The sequence below is a fragment of the Musca domestica genome, unplaced genomic scaffold (assembly GCF_030504385.1).
Source record: "Musca domestica strain aabys unplaced genomic scaffold, Musca_domestica.polishedcontigs.V.1.1 24, whole genome shotgun sequence".
NCBI lineage: Eukaryota > Metazoa > Arthropoda > Insecta > Diptera > Muscidae > Musca > Musca domestica.
The window spans coordinates 2,214,437-2,241,026 of NW_026712272.1; the positions used below are offsets into that span (position 1 = coordinate 2,214,437).

Below are 26,590 nucleotides of genomic sequence, written 5' to 3' on the forward strand. Positions count from 1 at the left end.
TCAAATGGTGGAGGGTATTAAAAGTTCGGCCCGGCCGAACTTACTTATTATAATTCTTCTTGAAGAGATATCATGTAATCCATAGCAATATTATTTGGCAAAAAAGATAAAAATGTCTCCGTCAAATTTAGTGAAAATCGATTCAGAAGTCGAAATGTCTCCCATATATATTAAGTCCTTCTGAAATCAAATTATAACTGCTCTAAAGCCAAAGGTTGATAGGTGTAAGGATCTACTTCAAATAAATTCACAATATAAATTCTTTTGTTACGGGAGCCCTACTAAATATGCATAGTGGTGTAGGGTTTTCCTTGCTGGTTTAATTTAAAAAATTTTAAATTTGGATTTTTAACCAATATTTTTTTAATCGTAACCTTTAAAGAAGATGTTTTGAGGTCAATTTGAAGTTGCTGAGCTCCCAATGATTAATGTCCTGTTTACATGCCTCTATTTCCTTCCATCCAGTTCAATATAAAATTTCAAACATTGACACCACATGCTTATCATATGTTTCTTCCAACTGCCCCCCTTAAGGGATGATCTACATCACCTTAGATCCTTATCAAACATATGCGGGCGATAACCAACCAAACACTTTGGGCTTGACCATCAAATTACTATCAAAACTATGATGGAAGGCGTTGAGAGACACTTTTATGGTCATTTTTGGTAAAAAAAAATTAGAACAGAAGATTAATGACCCACAAATGTAGCCACCAAGCATTGAGCGGAAAACGGAAATAAATTGGAAGCAGATGGGAGAGGGGAAATGAAAGAAAACTGATAACAAACTACCGTGGAATGTTATCAAATTAAATGACCGTTATCAAATTAGAAAATTTAGAACGTTCGGAATAACTCAAATTAAACTAATGTGGAAAATTAAAGAAAAAAAAACATTCCGGCTACCTAGATGGCAGAGGTAACAGCAAATCATCGGATCTAGATGAGAGACATTGTTTGAAGTTAGTGGTTGTTGGTTAGAGACTGTCTGGCTGGCTGTTTGATTAATGCAAATGGTGGTGGCTACCTGTAGAAAGGGGGGAGGACTGCAGTTCCACATACCTTCATTAAATGCCATGGAATGTTTTTTTTTTTAATTTTCTGTCATTTAAGACCATGTCTCTGTTGTCATCATTACTATTTTTTTGTGGTGCTTTAAATCAAACCAAAAGATTTTGTAACTCTTCTACAAATGCCCAAAATGTGACAGAAATGTCTATTTTTTGTGGCTTTTTTTTGTAGTTCAGGTGCCTAGTTTTTTTGTGACCAAGAATTCCACAAAAAAATAAAGACATGTTACCCAGACCCAAAATGACATGTCTCAAGCTCATTGTAGTAACAAAACACAAAATCGAATCAAACCACATCCAATTGAATAAGTCACTGAAGACTAAACTAAAAAAAACGCCAAAGACTATTAATCGATATACATATAAAAACACGAGGTGAATATGTAGTTTTGTATCGAAATAGAAGTTTTAGCATAAAACAAACAGAGCTCAGGTTGTAAATAAAGAAAAGTATTGATGGTGATGGTGCATACCCCGCAATACTAAAACGAAAATAAAAAACTAAATCGAATTCTTCAAATAGCAGTCGAAGAGTAGACAACAAAAAATACACGACATTAACATAGCATAATATTGATAAAACTTATGACAAGGTACAAAAACAAGGATTATGGCTGAGAACAGTGGGTTTTGGGATTGTGAAATGTAGTAGCTTTTATTGTCCTGAAAAATATTTCGTAAAAAATCTTATGAAAAATATCCCAAAAAAAAAAAAAAAAAAAAAAGAAAGAGAAAATCCAGCAGAATATGGAAGTAGAGCGAAACATAGAAGGCACGAGTATGGGCGTTGTGAAAGTTGAAATTGCAAAGTAACCGATATAGAGGGGTTACCCCTCCTCTATATTTTTTGAAGTTTTCGGATTAAGATTCCAAGGTATCCCTTGATTTTAGGAAATATTGCAGATATAAACATGATTTTTTTTTTGGAATTTTAACCCTCAAAAGTGGTATATTTGGTTAGGAACTCACTGTAAACTAAAACGTAACAAGCCAAAATATTCTACATAGTTATATGTCATAAAATTCTACTACAGGTCATGGAAGACATTAAAAGTCTAAGGGCCAGTTTTTATTTAAAAAAGAAAAACAATATATTCAAAAAAAAATTTGTTTTTAATAAAATAATTCTCTATTTCCATTCTGTATTAAAAAATAAGTAAGCAAAGGCTACAGTCGAGCGGGGCCGACCGTTGAATACCCTACAACACCATAATAAACGATACAGTTTATATAGGCGAGATACTCGAAAGAATTCCACAAGATATTGTGACAAATAATAAAAGAAAACCATCAGGTTTCGTTCTCTAATTTTCGAATAATAGCAACTTAAACTAATTTGCTCATTTCCAATTTATTGGTAGATGTGGCACATAAATGGTCTTCCTAGATCTGGAACCAATATTTCCCAAAGACCTATAATCTCTCAGAAGTGGCAAAAGATTAACATTTATTATTGGTTTTTGACTGAAACGCATCTATATGAGATTCAGACATTTGACTATATTCTTCAACGAAATCAGCGTTAACGAAATAGTCGGAAGTGCGTCTTTCCTGTATTTGTGAATTCTCCAAAAAGTCACTGGAATGGACATTTTCGTATTATGTCTACAAAAGTTGGCAACTATTTCGCACATTGAATATTTTTGGATGGCCATCCAAAACTGCTTGGCTTTTGCAATGTCCGGTAACCCCCATTCAAATGTTCGTTTGGATCGGGCGATATTTACGACCTGCTGACAATTTTGCAGTTTTTTTGTTCATTTCAACCCCCAAATATATGGCGATCATCTCCAAAAAAAAGTAGGCATCTATTCTGACCCTCATCTTATCCCCATGCAAAATTTCGTAAGGATCGGGCATAAATGCGATCTGTATATGATATCCTGATATCTCAACTACTTAGTTTTGTTAGCTGTAGAAATATTACCAAATGTTTAATTCAAAATGAAAATATGCCAAAAATATGACAAAATTGGAAAAATATGAGAAAATGTTACAAAATCAATATTTTCATATTTAGAGAGATATTTTTATGCGATTTTTTAGACGTTTTTTCTTTCTTGCCAAGAGGCCATTTTGAATTAATGAGAACTGTGGAAATCAGTTTAACCGTTCTCGACATATAAGAGATCTTTCAAGCATATCTTCTTTGATAGACATATATATCGCACATATTTTGCTATATATCCGATTTGTTGGATCTTAACATCAATGTAAAGATCAGAAGTAACCTTGTCATGGCTTTGTGATTTCGCCGGGATTTAAAATATTCGCGGTTTAATGAAAAATTTTGAATTTTTTCAACACAAAAGATATGGTAAATATCTAATATCGCTAAATATTATCCGATGGCCACCCAAATTGGTAGGCTTCTTCCCCGCCCTAAACGCTAGCTACATACGAAATTCCGCGTCGATTGATCTATAATTGCGACCTGTATAGCTACTGCAAAATCCGACATTTTTCAGTATTTGGTCCATTTCAACCCCTAAACATTTGGCGATCTCCAAAAGTAATAGGCTTCTATTCTGACCCTAACCCCACCTTCGTGCAAAATTTCGTAAGGATCGGGCCATAATTGCGACCTGTAGCGTGATTACAAATTAACATGGACAGACGGACCGACGGACGGACGGACATACATAGCTAGATCGACTCAGCTCGGCGAGCTAGGAAGATCCATATATACTTTCCTATATGGGAAACCAATATTTGGAGGTGTTACATAAATTCTGGCCAAATCAAACTTATAATACCCAAAACACATAGTGTTGTAGGGTATAAAAATGGAAATTTGATAAAAATCGTTTTTGAAACTTCACTTTTACACTGTGCAACACAAAAAATAATTATAGGCGAAATTCATCAGCATATGGAAATAGAGCTAAAAATAGAAGGCACGTGTATCGGCGTTTTGAAGGCAAGTTACCCCTCCTTTATATTTTTTTAAAAAGGTTCGGACTAAGATTCAAAGGTTTCCGTTGATTTAATGTGTATAGTATCTTCGGCAATAATGCAGATAAAAACACGAGTTTTTTATACCATCAACCATATGGCTACGGGGGGTACATAAAGGGTGAGATAAAAAAGGAACAAAGTCAAACGCCATAATTTTTCCTTTTTTTTAACTTCATGGAATGAAAGCAAAAAAATTCGGAAATAGCATCAAATTTTAGAATAAATTTAGATTTTTTCGAATTAATCGCCTTTGGCACGAATTATGGCCTTCAAAAACGGCCAATGAAACCGTCACACGACACTCTCGAATATTTTAGTGCCAACCTTGCCTTCCAAAATACCCCAGACACAATAGCCCAACGGATTGGTATCCAGAGATTTTGGTGGCCATTGTGCGCTGGAAATGAAGCGACGAACCTCATTTGTTAACCAGTCTTGGGTGGCGCCGCTGAGTGCGATAATATTCGACTTTTATTCTTAGAGCGACCATCGGCTGTTATGGCGGCCCACACCATCACCATGGCCGGCGCTTGAGTTCTGGTGGTCAACCGAAGGTGCACATTTTCACCTGACCTCTTTTGGCAAGTAAACACGATAATTTTGTTTGTTTACAAACTGCTGGTCAACGAATGTTTTCTCATCGGAGAGAACCTGTATTTTTTTGCTGTTTTCTTCCGTCCACTTCGTTGACGTCGGGCTATGCTACCAGTATCACGGTAACGAGCGATGGTACGAGACACAACAGATTTATTCACATTTAAATGCTGGAGTGCTCTAACGATAGCCACTTGTACTTATCCAGAAAGAAATCACACTACGACGCTTGAATTCCACCACAAATAACTTTTTTCTGGAAAATTCTCACCAAAATGCTTTTGTACGCTTGTAAACAATATAATGAGCTGTCACTGGAATAATTTTAATAGCTGTCGGACGAGTGGCTTAGAAATGACAGCAGTCTGAAATTGGTTGCAGTTTTTTCATCTCACCCTGTGTATATATATTTTGCTAAATGTCTGATATATTGGCATCAATATAATGGTCAGAAGTGTCTTTTTCGTGAATTTTTGTCGGAATTAAAAATATTCACGGTTCAGTGGACACCTTGTTATTTTTCACACAAAAGTGGTGGTATATTTAACCTCATGCCCTGTCTTGAACTCTTTCCCCATTTAAAATTGGTCTATTATTCTGACCTGTAAAGCAACTTCTTAATACTTTTGGATCATCTCCCAAACAATAGACTTCTATTCTGACCCTAATCCTAATTCCATGCTAAATTTCGTCTCCATATCGGTCCATAGTTGAATCTTGTGGGGTGATTACAAACTAACATGGACAGTCGAACGGATGGACATACGAGTACATAGCTAGATCGTCGATAGAGGAAGATCGATATGTAACATCGTTGTTCTAGGACAAACATTTCGGGGTGATAAAAACTATTCGATCCACTCAAACTTATAATACCCCCAACACATAGTGTTGTGGGACATAAGAATCTATGCCTAGGACTCCATTGGAGAATTAAATATATTTCCAAAAAAAAAAAAAAAAAACAATTCTGGCGTTTGTCTCGAAATGAATCACTGTTCAAACTACCAATACTTTTTTAGCTAAAGAAATTCAATAAAATATCCCAAGCCTATGAAGAACTATTTTTTGGCAAGAAAAATGGGAAAAACAGAAACAAACAAAACGTATGCATGTCAAAAACCGCAAATAAAAATATTTCGATCGACATATTTTTTATGGTAATCATAGAGAGACCTGCTTTTTCCTCCCCCTTCCCAATTCAAATCGTTCCATCGTGGAATGGTGTTTGCGTTCTCATTGTGTTCAATATTTCATTGAAATTATACATGAAATATCAGGTTGGAAGTCACTTGCTCCGGCAAGGGTAACAAATATTCAGTCAATCATTCCTTTCGTTATCCACCACCAAACCATTGAATATTTTCATTCAAAACCGTCCATTATCGTTTGACGAAACATAATTGAAGACAGAAAGTCAGTCAAGTCAGCGTGGAGTTAAGGTGTTCTCATTTTTTTGGCCTAGGCCAACAAAACCTCCAAGAGTTACTCGGTGCCAAAAACTTCTGCCAAAAAAAAAAAAAAAATAGGAAACGTTTGGGGGTCTGATGAACACCATCGTCGTCTGACTTCTGGTAATTGTAGGCCGTTTCAAACAGATTTTCTTGAAATGTTTGTTTGTTCGTTCGGTTGCCTGTTAATGTTGTTTGTATAACAAGCTATGAGACAACAACAATAATATCAACAACAACATGCAATAACCTATCAATATGGTAATAGAAAAGTAATAAATTGAATACTAAAAATAAATTTAAATTGTGGTAAAACATGATGTTGCCTGACTGAATGACTGGCTGGCAGACTGACGAAGCGTATGGAGGATGGTGGCGCTGCTGATGGTGGTTACCAAAAGTCGTTCAGTTTGTTTTCTTACGAAGCTTGTTTCGCTAAAGCCAACTGGTGTTCCACTCATAAAAACCAGGCAACATGAAAATGTATCTGTTTTCCTTTGGTATTTTGTGGGGAGGGGAAATCCCCCTCTCTCACAATGTAAATATTAAGATTTATGTTAAATTTAATTAGAGTCATTATTATTTATTGACAATCAAAACTATTAAACATAATGAAAATGATCTACCGAAATTGCCGGTTAACATGAATTACAACAGCCACCGCGGCGGTGCACCACCACTGGCTGGATGGCTGACACCAGCTCCATCTCAATGTGAACCAAAAAAAGCGACACAAATTCCTGCTGTGCGAACTGAGGAGAAATGAAGACATAAATTCCAATATTTGTTGTGATTTTTTTATTCTTATTTTGAATTTTGGATGAGAAATGTCAGTTTTTTTTGGTGTTGGGAAAATAAAAAACGTTTCTGAGAGGAGCAGAGAAAATCGAATGGATTTTAATGGCGATTTTAACGTGAAATTTTAAAAATAATTTTTTTTTCTGAATTTTTCCAAAAAGGACTATTAGACCTAATTTCGTGATTTCTCTTGAGACTGTACTTTGAAAGAATTTTGTAAATATTTCTAAAAGACCAACAACAGCATTTTCGCTGATCTTAGACTGTTTTTGAAGGACATACAAATCAATACTGGGTGACTTAAACAATAGTTTATAAAGACCAACGAATTAACAATCGTGATTTTTTTAAGATTTTAAAAATTTAGAACAAATTCCGTGGATTTTTTCAGAATATTCTTCGAAGCTGAAACCACCTAATAATCGTGGATTTAAAATCGAAGGACTTATAGACCAATGCTCGAAGACTTTTTCAGAAATTTTTTCCAAGGTCTAACAGATCAATATTGGGAATATTTTTCAAGGGCCCAAACATACATGTGTGTGTATTTTTTTTTTTTGTTTTTTGAATATTTTATGAATTTTTATCATATCAATACTCGGTGATGGCTTGAGAATATTTTTCTATGGGCTTTTCTTTTCCTTTTTTCTAAGGGAATTTTTTTATGAACATTTTTTACATCTATTCATGACTGTACTTTAAAGGATTTTTATAAATATTTTTTAAAGAACCAACAGATTCATTTTCATGGATTTTTTGGATTGTTTTTTGAGGACCTACGAATTCTTAATAATATTGTACACTCATATTTTTTTGGGTACCAAGAAGCCATAAATTTCGTAGATTTTTTCGGAATATTCTTTTAAGGGCAAAACTCCTAATATTTCATATTAAATAAATTATTTTTTTTTTAGAAAAAGACTAAATTTCGAATATTTTTGGGTAAACCTCCTAAAATCCACGATATTAAATTAAAGGGTAAACTTCCTAAAATCCACGATATTAAATAAAAATTTACAGGCCAATACTTGTAGATTTTCAGATTTTTTTTTTTAAAGCCTAATGGACCATTGCTCGCGAACATTTTAAGAATAATTTTTAACGACCAATGATTGTGGATTTCTTAAATGAATTTTTAAAGGAAAATCATGCTCATTTCCGTGTGATAGAAAAATATTTTTTTTTCAAAGGACTTATAGACAAATATTTGATATTTTTCCAAGGACTTATCGACAAATATTCGGAGATTTTTTTAACATAATTTTTCAAGGACCTAACGGTCTTCGCTATTTTTAGGAAGGACTGTTTAAGAATATATTTCGTAGCATGAAAATACTTGTGAATTTTTAAAGAAAAATTTTCAAAGGACTAACGGGCCCATACTAAGTGTTTAAAAAAACATATTTTTCAAGGACTAACTTCAAGGACTTACTATTTCGAAGGACAATCACCAATGCTCGTCGATTTTTAAGGAATATTTTTTGAGGACAGAGAATATATTTTTCGAAGCATTTATAGAGCAATACTTGGTGGCTTTTTAAAAATATTTTTCGGAGGATTACCAGTGGATATTTAAGATTACTTTATTTAACAGTATATTCTCTAAGAACATTTTTCAAAGGACTAACGTTACCATACTTGGGAATAAAAAATATTTTTTAAGAACAAACGGTAAATATCGACTGGTTTCGAAGGACTTTCAGCCCAATACTTGTCGATTTTTAAGGAATATTTTTCAAAGGATTAACAGTATATTCTATTAAAACATTTTTTCAAATATTTGTCAAGAACAGACGATATTTAAGAACATTTTATTTTATATTTTTTGAAGAAATGACAGAAGTGGATTTATTACAATAGTTTTTAAAAAAACTATCCGACTAACATTTGTGGATTTTTTAAGAATTTCTATCAGAACTATATTTCATAGAACCTTTTTTCAGAAACAAGAAACCAAGAGACGTGGATTTTTTAAGAAGGACTATCAGAGCTACAAACTTTATAATTTCTGATTTTTGAGTTTTCCTCGTTAAGGAGAAGATCATGTGTTTTAAATTATGTGTTTATTTCTCTTTCCAGACGAGCTTAATAATCTGAAATTTGCAGTGAAAAGGAAAGCCACATAGTTTTTCAAGGACCACCTAAGCTATAGACGTGAATTTTTTAAAGAATATTTTTTAAATACCACTAGAGCTAAACGTGGATTTCTTAAAAAATGTTTTTTCAAGGATCACTAGAGCTATAAAAGGGGAATATTTTTTAAACATTTTTTAAGGACAACAAGGGCCATAAACATGGATTTTTTTTTAAAAATATTTTTCAAGGACCACAAGAACCATAAAGGTTGATTTTTTAAAAAATATTTTTTCAAGGACCACAAGGGTCATAAATGTGGATTTTTTAAAGAATATTTTTTCAAGGCCACTAGTGCTATAAACGTGGATCTTTTAAATAATATTTTTCAAGGGCTTTCTGAGACCTAAGCCTGGATTTTTTTAAAGAATATTTTTCAAGGTCTATCGGAGCTATAAACTTGGATTTTTTAAAGAATATTTTTCAAGGTCTATCAGAGCTATAAAATTGGATTTTTTAAAGAACATTTTTTCAAAGACTTTGAGAGTAGCAAACGTGGACTTTCAGAGTAGAATCGTTTGAAGAATATTTTTTCGAGGACTACATGAGCTATAAACGTGTATATTTAAATAATATTTTTTCAAGAACCACAAGAGATATAAACTTTGATTTTTTTATTCACCGTTTATTCACCTAAAGCGGAAGGAAACATTAAAGAGCAATTTTCAGATTTTAAAGTTTGAATAAAAAATATGTTTTAGTAGCTTTACCATATCACCTTGTATATACACCTTGCACCTGTCCATTTAGTGTTTTTCACATAGACATTGATTTTAAAATAATTTTAAAATTGAAATTTCATTTTAAATTTTTTACTTTTACTTCTTGTCAACTGAAAAACTATTCTCCGACCAAAATTCCAAAATAAAACATCAATTGTGATTCCGCAATTAATTTTTTTGATTTGCGATTTTAAATCTTCCTTGAAACTATCATTAAGTTATCCAAATTATTCGCAAATATCCAAACAAGTTCTCAAAATGACCAGGATAGTGGAAGGTCAAAAGCCCGTAAACAAAGATAAAGTTCAGGTCACTGTCAATACCACTCAGCTGGAAGACAACGACGAAATGGTGCGGTGTTGGCATCGACAATTTTCCAATTTGGCCGAACATCTGCAGCAATGGATCGAGAAGAATAGTCAACCGAAACGTTATAACTTCCCACGGCCCTGTATACGGCGAGAGCCATGTCGTTGGGCAAAACGTGGCCCTATGGCTAGAAAGGACTGGGTAAGATTTTACAATTGGGCAGCAAAGAATGCCACACCCAAGCCACCCTATCAACCCAAAATTCGTACCAAAGATAAGGAGAAGGAAAAGAAGACAGAACCCAAAGAACCCATACCACTGGAAGAGCTAATGGAACATGCCGAAAAGTTAGCCTCACCACGTATGCGACGTCAGAAATATGAATATCCCATACCACCAGATTATCCCTACGCACCCCAGATACACCCGAAAAAACCGGCGAAAAAGGATCGTGGTCGTCCATTCAAGACACCGGAAGTACCGCCCGATTTTCAGCACATCGAATTGGAAATAGATTTTTGGTCTCAGCTGCGGTTTCCCACACGTTCATCTACAGCTTTGTACAATCCAACGGAAAATATTTTAAAATTGGCCCAGCCCAAAGTCATACCTCCCCTCAAACAACATTGTCCCATACCTGAGAAGCCGGTGGAATATGTAGCCCCCAGACGTCGCATGACATATCGTCAATGGCGGGAACATAAGAGGCGCTTGGAATATTTGGCAAAACCCATTTATCGTCCTGTCACCGATTATTATTATTTTTAGTGTGCATTTTGTTTTGTTTTTATTTTTATTTTCTTGTAAGTAAAAAAAATAATATTGACTTGTTGAAAAAAAAAATTAAACAATGATCAATTTAGAATTAAGAAGGTAACCTTGAGCTAGAAAAATATACCAATGTTAAAATATGTATTTTACAAACCCAATTCAGAGAGGGGGGATATGTTGTTTATGCAGTTGAATTTGACAAGGTAAAATAACATTAAATGCGATGCTGGATACACATATTGAAAATGAGGCTACCTTCTTAATTCTACCATGAGACAAATTTGTGAATGAAAATAGGTGATTTTTACTTAACTATTTTTTATAGAAAATATAAATCTCTGGCTTGGTGTCGGAGGGCTAGCAGAGCTAAAATCTTGTCTTCTATTTCATTGATTGCTAAGTTAAAAAGTCGAGGTTTTTTTATAAGAAATTCCCAGTTTTTTGAAAAGATTTTGAAGGCCGGGCAAGGACTCGATTTTTAAAAGACTTCCTCCATGATCGTTCCGATCAAAAGTTGTGAATTTTGCAATGACATCGTAAATGTATTGGCCATTTAGGGCACAATTAACTTGAAATCGTATAATGATACATATGTATAATGATCCAAATCTGAACCGATCTCGATAAAATTTGACATATATATTTCTGAGATGTATCTGATATATGTCCCTGAATATCGTTGTTACGGAGTGCATATTACGGCTGTGGGGAACAAATATAACAAATTGGATGAACAATATATATGACAGCTATATCTATATCTGAACCGATCTTCACGAAATTTGACGTACTAGCTTCTAAACTAAATTCCGTCGTAAGTGCCAAATTCCATCCCATTTGTTATAATAAAATGCAAATCGTACGAAGTTATATATGGGAGCTATATCCAAATCTGTCCCGATCTGAATAAAATTTAACAAAGGTATTTCAGAGCTGCTTTTGATATATTTCCCCAAATATTGTTGTTACAGAGTGCATATTACGGCTGCGGAGGACAAAAATAAAAAATCGGTTGAACAATATATATGGGAGCTATAGCTATATCTGAACCGATTTTGATCAAATTTGGCATAATTTTTTTAAGGCCTAATTTGATTGGATATATAGAGAGAGAGCCCTGCCCAGATGTTACCCTTAGCTATTTGATCGACGGCATTTGTCCAATATTTACGCACTCCGTCGTGTTGTTAGGTATTCAAAACAATTTCACACGAAAATTGTGGTCCATTTTACAACTAAATATAATTCAATGGCCATCCAATATGTTAGACTTCCTTAACTCTCTTCTCATGCAAAATTCCGTGTCGAATGGTTTTTATCGTGTAGAAAATACATACATATATTTTTTATACCCTCCACCATACACAGTATGGAGGGTATATTAAGTTCGTCATTCCGTTTGTAACTCATCGAAATAATAATTTTAGACCCAACAAAGTATATATATTCTTTATCAGCATAAAATTCTAAGAAGGCAGGTCAAGTTCGAAGATGGGCTATATCGGTCCACGATATCGTATTGCACCCATATAACGGTACCACCCTATATTCGGTATTTTGATGATTTTAGCCACATTTTTCAAAGGAATTGTTTGAAATTCTACACATGGAGATCTTTGTGAGTACTATACCCCCAGACATAGATTTGTCTATATACAATATCATAAATCCCCCCCCCCATATATCGGCATCTTCCGATATTCGGTATTTTTAAGATTTTAAAAGAATTTTGAATGGATTTTATGTTTTTCAAAATTTCCTAATTTTAGAGGTCTATTGGTTCTTGAAAAAAATATTTTTTAAAAAATCCACGTTTGGAGGTCTCTTGGTTCTTGAAAAAATATTCTTTAAAACATCCACGTTTGGGGGTCCTTTGGTTCTTGAAAAAATATTCTTTAAAACATCCACGTTTGGGGGTCCTTTGGTTCTTGAAAAAATATTCTTTAAAACATCCACGTTTGGGGGTCCTTTGGTTCTTGAAAAATATTCTTTAAAAAATCCACATTTGGAGGTCCTTCGGTTCCTGAAAAAAATTTATTTTAAAAAAATTCACGTTTGAGGTCCCTTGGTTCTTGAAAAAATATTCTTTAAAAAATCCACATTTGGAGGTACTTCGGTTCTTGGAAAAAATTTTATTTTGAAAAATCCACGTTTGAGGTCCCTTGGTTCTTGAAAAAATATTTTGATAATTTTAGCCACATTTTTCAATGGAATTGTCTGAAATTCTACACATGGAGATCTTTGTGAGTACTTTACCCCCAGACATAGATTTGTCTATATTGTAGGTCCACAATATCATATATCCTAATATATATCGGCATCTTCCGATATTCGGTATTTTTAAGATTTTAAAAGAATTTTGAATGGATTTTATGTTTTTCAAAATTTCCTAATTCGTTCCAGATGGTGGAGGGCATTCACAGTTCTGTGTTTGTTTATTAATTTATTTAATATTTTTTTTTTTGTAAAAGGTAAAAATGTTCCTATTATTCTTTCCAAACACGAACTGCTGGAATAAATCTACAATTTTATGGTGGACTTTACGCCAACGAAATAGCCGGTGCTTGCTAGTTTTGCTACATATCCGATATTTCGGCTATCAGCATTAATGTATCGGTCAGAAGTGACCTTTAAGTGTAAGTGGTAATTTTGAAATCATCAAAAATACCCGTGGTTTAATGGAATTTATAGGTATTTGTTTTTACACACACGTTATGATCAATTTCACCCTTTAAATATTATCCGATTACCATTCAATTTGGTTGGCTACTGCCCTGTCTTATACTCTTACGCTATGCCTAGTTCTGCGTCGATCGGTCAATAATTGTAATTTCCGGTTTTTGGTCCATTAGCGAGCATTTTTAAAAAACAATGGACTTCTATTCTGATCCTCACACCAACTCAGTGAAAAATGTCGTAAAAACCAAGTTGGAGGCTCTCAAATCCGTAAGTCCAGAGACCTTCGGATATACTCTGTAAAAATTATTGCTCTGTTCGGACTTTAAAAATTAATAAATTAAAATCAACGGATAACGGTCTGGTTCTTAATGGTCCTTTAACATCTACGATTTTTTCACTTTTGGTCCTTGAAGAAATATCCGTCATTTTTTTTTTTTTTTTTGCCTATTCGTCCTTTAAATAATAGTCTTCAATTCTTCCATTACCAAAGAGTGTCAAACATTTGTCACCAAAAAAAATAATTTAACTAAAAAGTCACCAACATCTGCTTCAAATCGTTTTGCTTTTTAAAAATAGAAATCCGTTTTGTTTCCGAATCTGGCGTTAAATATAATTTACATTTTATTTGGATATTTCCCGCTGAATGTTCATTTGCTGCAGTTGTTAGTTGGTGGTTTCTTCTGCTCATCTTGTTTTGGTTGATTTTGTGGCATTTTTGGAGTGGCTGCGTTTGGTTAAGTGGAAGTGTTGTTATTTGAGACGGCTGATAATGTGTCAATTTCACACGTGTTATACTTTGGGGAATTTTTTGGTGTTTTTTTTGTTTTTGTTATTCATTTTAAGGATGTGGATTTTTTGGGCAATTGATTTTTTGAAGTTAAAAAATAATGTGTAGGCAAGGAAAAAAGGATATGCAGCAGGCGGGACACATCTGCCACAAATTTTTTGGGGCTATCGATTTTTTAGAAGGGAAATGTATAAAAAGTGGCTGCAATATGTCTTGGGCTATGGGGGTGGTAGGGGGGATTGTTGGTGTATTGAAGTGTGTCACTTTTTAGATGGGGCATGTGTGTTGGTTTCAATAAGGATACACTTTTTTTGGTGTGATTTAATGCAGTGGGTGAAAGGTGACAAGGAGTGCGTCGATGTTACTCCAGATTTTGAGGCAACAAGGAGAATTCATTTCCTATTTGCGTTTAAAATAAATGTAATATCTGAATACAGAACTCTATAATTTAATTGCATCATTAGATTTTTCAGTATTTAAAAACATTAAGGTTTATTAAGCAAAAAAAAACTTGTTAACAATTCAACAAAATGCGATACAAATTAAAATAAAAATTAAAAAAACAACAAAAATGCACTCAATCTTGAATTTCATTTTCGATTTCTTGGGTCTTGAAAGAGATTCCTGTTAAAAAAGGTCTAAAAAATTTTTCAAAATTTTACTGGCCAACATAGCTTTGATATTTTATTATCTCTATAGATTCTTGAACCAATTCTTTGGGTATCTTGAGAATAATTGACGTTTCGATTTCGCAACACAGACTATAAAAACAAATAAGAAAACATAATTAGGACAAAAACCAGCAAAATTAAGTAATGTCAAAACTACGGTTCAAAGCTACAAATCATTAACAGATATCAGATTACTAATTGCAAATTCTACACAAAATATACAAAAAAATTAAAACTACATTTGTTTTTTTTTTTTTTTTTTTTTTTTTTTTTTAATAAATGCATGTGTGACAAGTTCTGAAACAGATATATTTCAGATTTAACATTTGTCCACTCAGAACAGATCTCAGAGTATTAATTACAAAACTTTGTAGAAATATTTTTGTGTTTTAATAAACTACCAAATTTTAAAGCAACGAAAAAAAACGTAGATATGGTACTTGTTAACAAATAGTTTTGCTAATAATTAACAAAATTTTGAGACAACTCCCAAATGTAAACACACATACACCAATGCATACAATGCACCCAAAGTGCTACACATACCCAATAGGAAAAATTTGAGGCGTATTTAAAAATATTTAAAGAAAATAATTTTAAAATAATTTTATTGGCTCTGTTCATCCTTGCAAAAAAATATTCTTTTAAAAAATCTACATCTGCTTGGTCCTTATTTTTGTAAATAAAATTAAATTAAAAAATTAAAAATCTACGTTTGGAGGTCTTTTGGTCCTAGAAAAAAATATTAAAAACCAGTAAAAAAAGTCTTAAAGGGCGGGACCGACTTTATGATACCCTACACCACTTTGCTAATTTAGTAGAGTTCCACATAAAAATTAAAAGTTTTTATGGGAGAATTCAATCATACACGCTATGATTATAATTATAATTTAAACTTCAAAGGACTAAATATGCCGAAGCATTTGTATCTTTTAAATTCGGACTTGTGTTGCCCATTTGGTGCACAAATAATTTAAAATCGGATAAAAATATATATGGGAGCTGAACCGATCTCGATAAAATTTGGCAAAGATATTTGTGAGCTGTATATTGATATATTTCCCTGAATATCGTTGTTACGGAGTGCATATTACGGTTGTGGATAACAAATCGGATGAACGATATATATGGAAGCTATAGCTATATCTGAACCGATCTTCACCAAATTTGACACACTAGCGTCTAGACTCAATTCGGTCCTAAGTGCCAAATTCCATCCCATTTAGAAAAATATTAGACGTTTGGTGCACAATAAAAGGTAAATCGGACGAAGTTATATATGGGAACTATATCCAAATCTAAACCGATCTCGATAAAATTTAGCAAATGTATTTTTGAGCTGTATTTGAAATATTTCCCCAAATATCGTCGTTAATAATAAATCGGATGAACAATATATATGGGAGCTATAGTTATATCTGAACCGATTTCGATCAAATTTGGCATAATTATTTTCAGGCCTAATTTGGGTGTATATGCAAAATTCCATGCAATACGGGCTGATATTACACGTTTGGTGCACAATAAAAGGCAAATCGGACAAAGATATATATGGGAGCTATATCTAAATTTTGACCGACTATCTCCAATTTCAATAGTTCGTTCGTCCTTGGCCACACAAATGTGCAAAATTCCATCAGGATCGGGCAATAAATGCGACCTGTACATTGTTTACAAAAATTCATGGACAGACGGACGGACGGACGGACATGCATAAATCTAATCAGAATATGATTCTATGCAGATCATCAAAAGGAACTATGGGTCTATCTAGTTTCCTTTTGCCTCTTACAAACAAATGCACAAAGACATAATACCCTGACCACCTTGTGGTGTAGGGTATAAAAATAAAATAAAAAAAAATCCACCTTTGGTATGTCCTTGAAACAATTTTCTTAATCCTTGAAAAATATTTTTTAAAAAACCACGTTTGTTATGTCCTTGATCCTTGAAAAATATTTCTTAAAAAACCACGTTTGTTATGTCCTTGCAAAATATTTTTTAAACAATCCACCTTTGGTATGTCCTTGAAACAATTTTCTTAATCCTTGAAAAATATTTTTTAAAAAACCATGTTTGTTATGTCCCTGATCCTTGCAAAATATTTTTTTAAAAACACGTTTGTTATGTCCTTGATCCTTGCAAAATATTTTTTTAAAAATTCACGTGTGTTATGTCCTTGATCCTTGAAAAATATTTCAAATCCACGTTTGGATGTTCTTTGGTTTTTAAAAAAATATTCTTTAAAAAACCACGTTTGTTATGTCCTTGATCCTTGAAAAATATTTTTTTAAAAATTCTCGTTTGGATGTCCTTTGGTTTTTGAAAAAACATTATTTAAAAAATTCGCGTTTGGATGTCTTTGATTCTTGAAAAAATATTCTTTAAAAAATCCACGTTTGGAGGTCTTTTGGTTTTTGAAAAAATTTGCTTTAAAAAATTCAAGTTTGGAGGTCTTTTGGTCCTTAAAAAATTCTTTAAAAAATCCACGTTTGTTTGCTTCTTGAAAAAATATTCTTTAAAAAATCCACATTTGTTTGGCCCTTAAAAAATCCTTGAAAAATATTCTTTTAAAAAATCCACATTTGTTTGCTCCTTAAAAAAATATTCTTTAAAAAATCCACATTTGTTTGGCCCTTAAAAAATCCACTTTTGTTTGGTCTTTGAAAAAATATTCTTTAAAAAATCCACGTTTATTTCATCCTTGAAAAAATATTCTTTTAAAAATTCCACGTTTATTTGGTGCTTGAAAACATATTTTTTAAAAAATCCACGTTTGTTTGGTCCTTAGAAAAAATATTCTTTAAAAAATCCACGTTTATTTGGTTCTTGAAAAAAATATTTTTTAAAAAATCCTCATTCGTTGAGACCTTGAAAAAATATTCTTTAAATAGTCCACGTTTGTTGAGCCCTTGAAAAAATATTTTAAAAAATTCAAGTTTGGAGGTCCCTTGGTCCTTGAAAAAATATTCTTTAAAAAATCCACTTTTATTAATTTGTTGGACCTCGAAAAAATATTCCCTAAAAAATCAACATTAATTTTCCTACCGGCCTCTTCTCCAACACTGCCTTCCTCAGAAACTTCAACAATTTTTTTTTCTTAACAAAATAATTTAACAGCAAATCAAACCGACATTAATTCATCATTTTAAAATAATAATTATTATTACAACAATAACATGACTGACAACATCGGTGGAACGAAAACAAAAAAAAAATACAAACACCAAAGAGATACCAACAATCGAACAAGTGGCAGCAACAACAACATTAACAACAACTAGACAAACAAACCCCGTCAAAATTGGTGGCTGGCAAAAAAAAAAAAAAACACAACATTACTTAATTTGTTGTTAACCATGAAGTTTGGAGCGGCTAACAATTTGAGGGGTAGTAACTGGGTGCCAGCACAATCGTTGAACGCATGGAGCGTTTGAAGCCGTTGGAGCTGACGGTTTGGCCATTGCATGCATTTCAAATTTGGGAGTTGGTGGTGCAAAATAATTCACACACCAAAAAACTGAAACACTTGAAAAAACAACAACAACAATAATAAAATATTACACTAATAAATATATCATAGTTTGCTACTAATGATAATTGTTTAAAAAGCCGACAGACAGACATACTGGGTGTTAGTTGCTGGCTTTGGGGCAACTGCAACATGTGTGTTGTGTGTGCAGTGCTGTGTTGTATTGCCACTGACAATTATAGGCCTCTTAGAAATCTTAACATTTTTGTTTGGCATATTTTTTCGCTTTTTATTGTTTTTGTCTAAAATCGCAACAAATATTGTTACGCTGCTATTCTAGGCTTTTGTCATTGGTATTTGGTGTTGTAGCTGTTGCTGTTGTAGTGTAGCTGTTGCACTCCGATATGAGATGCGCATAAATTTACACCTTATTGCCCCCTATAGTTTTTTCCAACACAATACGCCTCACAATTTACAATTCGCAATTCATGTTAAAACATAATCAGACATCGTTACGTGCAAACATTTCGGTTTGAGATTGGAGCGTACACTCGTTTTCGGAAGGTGAGGGGTCAAAATGAAAACAAAAAAAAAACTCATTTGTACGGACTACCAGAGCTAATAGCGAGAATTTGCTAAAGAATATTTTTTCAAGGATCAAGAGATTTTTTAAATAAGATTTTATCCAAAAGACGTGAATTTTTAATAAAATATTTTTCAAAGAAAAACAAACCCGAAAAGAATATTTGTTCGAAGGCCAACAAAGCCTGCAACGTAGAATTGAAAAAAAAAATATTTTATCAAGGATCAACAGATTTTTTAAATATGATTTTATCTAGATTCCAAAGACCAATAAACGTAAATTTTTAATAAAATATTTTCAAGCAAAAACAGAGCCAAAACATTGGTTTTTAAAACATCTTTTTCAAAACAAACAAACATATCATCAAAAAAAATATATATATTTCTTCAAGGACGAATAAACCAAAAAAAAATTTACTTTTTAAAGAATATTTTTTCAAGGACCAATAATCCAAATAAAGCTGAATATTTATAGAATTTTTTTCATGGATCCACAAGGCCACAAACATTTCGGAAATGGTGAGAGGTCAAAATAAAAAAATAAAAACATTTTTGAAGGGCTCCCACAGCCACAAGACGTAGTTTTTTTAAGAATATTTTTTTAAGGATCAACAAATATTGTATCCTGGACTAATAGAAAAGAATATATTTTTTAATATTTTTCAAGGAAAAACAAAACGAGAAACGTTGATTTTTTAAATATATATTTTTTTGAGGTCCAGATTACCACAAAATGTGGACTTTTTAAAGGATAAAGGATAGGACCTATAAATAAAAAATGGATTTTCAAATAATATTTTTCCAAGGAGCCACAGGCTGCCATAACAATGGAGTTTTTAAAGAATTTTTATAGACCCACATTTTTGACCCACACAGCCAATAACGTAGAATTTTAAAAAATAGTTTCAACGACTATCGGACTAATTATTACTTAATTATTACTTAATTAATCTTTAGGAACCTTCGCATAGACTAACAGCCAATGAACGTGGACGTTGACCATGGATTATTTAAAAATATTTTTTTCATGGACCCACATATGTTTATTTATATTTTTCATGGACCCTAAGAACCACAAAAAGAGGTTTTCAAAGAAAAATTTTCAAGAACTAATAATCCAAAACAAAAATCGGATTTATAAATAAAATGTTTTCAAAGGCCAACGGGCTAAGAAAAGTTGAGCAATACATTTTTAAAGAATATTTTTTATGGACCCACTGAGCAACTTGCGTTCATTTATAAGGAATATTTTTCATGCACCAACGGAGCATCAAACTTGATTTTTTCAGAGAGTATTTCTTCAAGGACCAAAAAAAGGCGTTTAGCAAGATCTTTTCGTGGACTAACACATCAATAAATGTTGAGTTTTTAGGAATATTTTTTCCAATTTTTCCAATCGAATTAAGACCATTGATTACCAATGCCTACCAATGTGCATTTTTACAAGTAAAAATGCAGCTAAGTTCGACCTAGCCTTACTTTTTATACACTCCAACATTCGGAAGGAAATTGAAAATTTCAAAAAAAAAAAATCGGCAAAAAATACCGGTCAAAGGAAAACCTTTATGTGGAAGCTATACAAAGACTTAGTTCTGCAATAAGTAGTAACGATTCCGAACATTAAATACGAAATTTGAAACAGTTCTGGTGAATAATGTTGCTAATATCATCAAAATACCGAATAAAGGGAGGTACCGTTATATGGGGCTATATGAAGATGTGGACCTGCACATACAATTTTCTGTCATAGGCTGCAGTGTCAATTACGAACTTCAAATACCAAATTTCAATCGTTTCGGGTGAATAATGTCGCTTAAATCATTAAAATGTGAACCTACATGGTCCATTTTCAATATCAAAAGTCCTACAAACATAATATACATTTGAGTTAAATTGTATCAACCTACTTCATTTCGTTCGGAAGCAAGAGTGATTTCCACAGACGGATAGACGGACGAAAATCGCTAAATCGACATAGAATTTTATGAAACGGAATGACAAACATAATATACCCTCCATTCTATGGTGGAGGATGGTTAAAAAAAAATATTTTTTCAAGAAATCTCAGGACCACAAAATTTGATTTTCAAGGACCAAAAACAAATAAAGGTTGATTTTTGTGAATAACGTTTTTTAAGGACCAACAAAGATAAAGACGATTGAAGATTATTTTTTCGTGGGTCATCAGATGAATAATCCTGGATTTTTTTGAAGAATAGTTTTAAATGACCAACAAAGTAGAAAACAAAAAGTATTAACGGTTTATTTGTTAATTTCTCTTCCGTGATGATCTGAAATTTGCAGTGAAAAATACACCATCAGACACACTCACCATTATGCGACGCGTTACGCCGTTGGTTAAGCGGCTCATCAGGCATATTTAGTGTGGATGAAGGCTTGCAAGGGCCATTCTTTGGAAAGTGGTACCGGAAACCATTCAAGTTCGAGTCGAGAACTACTACTAGCATATCTTCCTCACAGCAATATTTTGAAGGTAATTTTTGAGAAATTTTCAGAATCATCGACGTGGATATTTTTCAAGGATTTTTAGGGTTATTTTGGAAGTATTCTCCCCAAGACATGAGGCTGACAATTTCAGGGAATATTTTTTATTTTTCAAATATTTTCAAGAAATTTTTAAGGATCCTTTGACCTGAAAATGTATATTTTGCAAAAAATGCTTTGAAAGAGCTAAAAAAGTCATTAATGGTGAGTTTATTTTACTCACACACAGAGTTATAATAGAGGAGTTTGAAGAATTTTTTCCATGGTCTCCCAGAACAACTAACCTTTTTGAAGTACATCTAGAGAGTTTTGGTAATATTTTTGGGGCCTAACAGCAGTTAAAATAAAAATTGTTGAAGAAATATCAGACTATGATATGATATGAATATGATATGGTGCAAATACACCCAAATTAGGCCTGAAAATATGTATGCCAAATTTGATCGAAATCGGTTCAGATATAGCTATAGTTCTATATATTGTTCATCCGATTTGTTATTTTTGTCAACCGCCGTCGTAATATGCACTCTGCAACAACAATATTTGGGGGAATATATCAAATACAGATCAGAAATACATTTGCTAAATTTTATCGAGATCGGTTCAGATTTGGATATAGGTCCCATATATAACTTCGTCCGATTTACATTTTATTGTGCACCAAACGTCTAATATTTGTCCAAATGGGATGGAATTTGGCACTTACGACCGAATTGAGTCTAGAAGCTAGTATGTCAAAGTATATGTATGTGGTGAAGATCGGTTCAGATATAGCTATAGCTTCCATATATATTATTCATCCGATTTGTTATATTTGTTACCCACAACCGTAATATGCACTCCGTAACAACGATATTCAGGGAAATATATCAAATACAGCTCAGAAATATCTTTGCCAAAATTTATCGAGATCGGTTCAGATTTGGATATAGCTCCCATACATATCTTTATCCGATTTCAAATTAATTGTGCATCAAATGGGCAATACAATTCCGAATTTAAAAGATACAAATGCTTCGGCATATTTAGTCCTTTGAACTTTAAATTATAATTATGATCATAGCGTATATGATTGAATTCTCCCATAAAACTTTTAATTGTTATGTGGAGCTCTACTAAATTAGCAAAGTGGTGTAGGGTATCATAAAGTAGGCCCCGACCAACTTTAAGACATTCTCTACTGGTTTTAAGGATTGTAAGACCTATAAACGTAGACGTAGTACAATTTTGAAAGTCAAAGAGAACCATAAATTTAATTTTAAAAAAATATTTTTCCAAGCAATCTCAGGGCCATAAATATGCATACTTTTAAAATATATTTAAAGGTAACAGATATTTAAAAGGTCCGCGACCTACAAAAAAACCTTTCGTAGTTATCTATACGTTTTTCAATCCTTGCAATATTTTATTAAAATACTGACCACGCAAGCCGAGAAAATTGACCCACATTAACTGTCAATAGATGAAATCAAGGCAATTTGCGAAAGACAGAAAAACAAGAAAATCATCCTCTTGTTTATATAATGAAGAAAATGAGGAAAAAGCAAACAACAAGTGGATGGACGATGCATCGGAATAACCCACAGCAGTGGCAATGGAAAATTAATTGAAAGTGAATCGAATTGAAATTGTCGTAGTCAGTCAGTCAGACGTCGGCGCCATGGAAAATTGAGGAAAACCGTGTTTTTGCATAATAATGAGCTCTGGTTAACTGAAAGTTAATTTGATTTGGCAAGTTAGTGTTGCTGTGTGTGTGTTATTTCATTGGAATGAATGGCATTCAGCCAGGATGAGGTTTTTGTTTATTTTTCTACAATAATTTGTAAACAATTTTCATGTTTTGATATCGATTTAATTTGGAAAACTTTCATTTGGAATTTTTTGAAATAAAACAAAACAAGAGGAAATCTTTGAGGACCATTTGTCGGCAGAATATATGGAGGAATCCCAAGATTTTTCTTAAAATCGGTGTATATTGAAACAGGCTATTCTAAGGTTATTGGTAATTTATGGAATATTTAAATATCCCACATATTTTGGTGGAGAGAATGAGATTTTTTTTTTTTTTTTGAATAAAAAAGAGGATATTTTTGGGAACCGGGATAGAATCCCTAATTTTATTTTAAGCATGGATTGTTGAAATCTACCCAGAGTCGATATTGATGAACTCACATATTTCCAATTTTTTGGGAGAGAATTTTTCTATTGGAGAGTTTTGAAGCATAGAGTGGGTTTTTCACCATAATCCGTCACATATGAATACCCAAGGGCGTAATCCAATATAATTACTTTATGTCTTCCACTCAGCTTAACTATAATTCAAATATGACCAAATGAGTTTGGTTTTTGTTTTATCTCATATCTTTAAAAATAAACAAACATTTTGACCCAGATTTCTCTCTATTCGCAAAGTAATTTGCACTTTTAATTACTGGCCTCTGAATGTTAATCCCAATACCGCACCACCACCCTCTCTCTCTATCTTCTGGTACAGCATTTTGACCCAATTTCCAAGAGTAAATACACATTTATTCACCTCGCAATTACAGTTATGAGAAATATGATTTATGGAATTATTTAAAAAGCGGAAATGTGTTTTTCCAAAGAATTATTAACTGAGGCAAATTTTTAACGTTTAATTAATTAACGTCACGTGCCTAACACCATCTACAAGAAATGCGAAAAGAGGGGGGGCAGAGTTGCCATACTTTAGAAAAAAAAAATGTTTCAAAAAATTCAGATATGGAAGAGGTCTGTAAGATATTTTAAGCTTCGAGAACTTCTCAAAGCAATCTATATAAATTAATAATATTAATATATTATAATAAATAATAATAATAATTAATTAATAATATTAAAAAAAGAGTAAAATAACTGACTGACTGACTTAACAGACTGACTTAACGCCCAGACGAAATAGCTGAAGCTAGGATCTTGAAATTTTAGGTGAGGATCACTCATGGTCAGAAGTAGTCAGAAGGGGCCAGACAAGGAAATTCGTACTAGAACGGTACAAAAAGTATTATAAGGTACTAAACATGGTACTTGAGGAAACAGTAAGGTTAGAACTTTTAAATTTATAATGAGGGTCACGGATGCAGTGTTTAATAGACGTACCACAGGGTTTTAGGAAATTCGCACAATAAGTGTTCGAAAAGTACTAAAGTGTACTACATTTGTTGCCGTTTCGTATCATCTGAACGGTTAGAGCTAAAAACTTGAAATTTGGAATGAAATTCAAGTTGGAGGAGTAGAGTCGATGTAATTAGGTAGCTTTGCAAGTTTGTACTCATGTATACTAAAAGTACTAAACGGTACTAAATTTAGTACAATTTAAATTTGAAGGAACGGATGAAGCTGGAATTCTGAAATTTTAAATTAGGATTAGGTGTAGGGTTAGGATATGGCGGAATGTAGGATTAGGATATGGTGGAAGTTTTCAAAATTTGTACTTATGTGCACGAAAAATACTAAATGGTACTAAACTTGGTACAATTTCGATTTGGGTGAACTGATAGAGCTAAAATTCTAAAATTAAGAAATACGATTACTATTGCATTCTAGGACTGAGGAATGTGGGTAGATTTGGAAATTTGTACTTATGTGTACAAAATGGTCATGAATTTGGTACAATCTAAAATTTGGGAGAACGCGTAAAGTTGGAATTTTGAAAATTGAAAAAAATATTGGACTGCAGCATAGATGTTCCAAAGAGTTTTTGGAAACTTGAACCATTAAGGTTAGGAAAAGTTCTAAAATGATGTGGCTATAAAAATGTGTACTACAAGTGCACGAAAAGTACTAAATAGTACCATATTTGGTACAATTTGATATTGGGGGAACAAATAGTACTTGAAATTTGGTTTTAGAGTCGCTGTTCATGTGTAGCCTGGACATATGGAGGTCCTTTCGGAAATGGTACTAAATTTGGTATTCGTTAAAGGGATAGAGATAAATTTGATACGTAGATTATCGAAGGTATACGTGTTTAATATTTGGCTGTGGAAATGAGTTTCCTTTTTGTACGAAAAGTACGAAAAGGTACTAAATTTGGTATTGGATGAAGGGATAGGGCGTAAATCCTCACATTTTATATTGAAATCTCTGTTGTTATCTAGTATTGAAATCTAGTGGTGTTTTTGAAAATGACTACAAAAATTATACGGAAAGTACTAAATAGTACTAAATTTTGTATTGGGAGAAGGGATAGATCTGGAATCCTCGAATTCGATATTAAGGTCTCTGTTGGTATCTGGAATGGCGATATGTGAGATGAGGCAGTGGTTTGGAAATCCGTCCTATATTTGTATGAAAAGTACTAAATTTGGTATTGGGTGAAGGGATAGGGCTGAAATCTTCAAATTTAATATTGAGATCACTGTTGGTATCTGGAATTGTAATGTGGAGGTGTGATCTATAAGTGTTCGTACAAAAATACAAAATTTGGTATTAGTTAAAGGTATAGAGATAAAATTCTGAAATTTGATATTAAAATTACTGATGGTATCTGTGTATGAGATTTGGCGGTGGTTTGGATATGAGTCCTATTTCTGTACGAAAAGTGATAAATGGTACTAAGTTTGATATAAGGTGCAGGGATATGGCTGAAATCCTCAAATTTGATATCGATGTCACAGTTGGTATCATGAATTGAGATATGGAGGTAATTTTGGAAATGTGTACTATAACAGTACAACAAGTACAAAATAGTACTATGTTTGGTATTGGGTCAGGGAATAGAGCTGAAATCTTAAATTTTGATATAGATGCCACTGTGGTATCTGCAGTTAAGATATGGAGGCGGTTTTGAAAATGTGTTCTAAAATTTTTCGAAAAGTACTAAGTGGTACTTAGTTGGGTATTGGGTAAAGGGATAGGGATAGAATTCTGATTTTTTTTTTTTTTAAGTTTACTGATGGTATCTGTGTTTGAGATTTGGCCGTGGTTTGGAGATGAGTCCTATATATGTACAATAAGTACTAAATGGTATTAAAAATGTAGTTGGTGTAGGGATAGGAACTCAAATCCTCAAATTTAATATTGATTTATTTGTTCGATATTGAGTGAAGGGATAAAATACTACTT

General features: G+C 32.8%; 2 protein-coding genes across 3 annotated transcripts in view; one reads left to right on the forward strand and one right to left on the reverse strand.

Annotated features, from left to right (window-relative positions):
* The window catches only part of LOC101900631 (chromatin-remodeling ATPase INO80), a 145,968-nt gene that overhangs the window by 13,641 nt on the left and 105,737 nt on the right, over positions 1–26,590 (reverse strand). The gene's annotated exons all lie outside the window — the stretch shown is intronic.
* Positions 9,903–10,826, forward strand: LOC109612849 (uncharacterized). The gene has a single exon (XM_020037267.2). The coding sequence runs from the start codon at positions 9,988–9,990 to the stop codon at positions 10,804–10,806; it is 819 nt and encodes a 272-aa protein (XP_019892826.1). The 5' UTR covers positions 9,903–9,987; the 3' UTR covers positions 10,807–10,826.

Bases quoted from the DNA above. Each gene is read 5' to 3' on its own strand.
- LOC109612849 (XM_020037267.2), top strand. From the start codon at position 9,988: ATGACCAGGATAGTGGAAGGTCAAAAGCCCGTAAACAAAGATAAAGTT.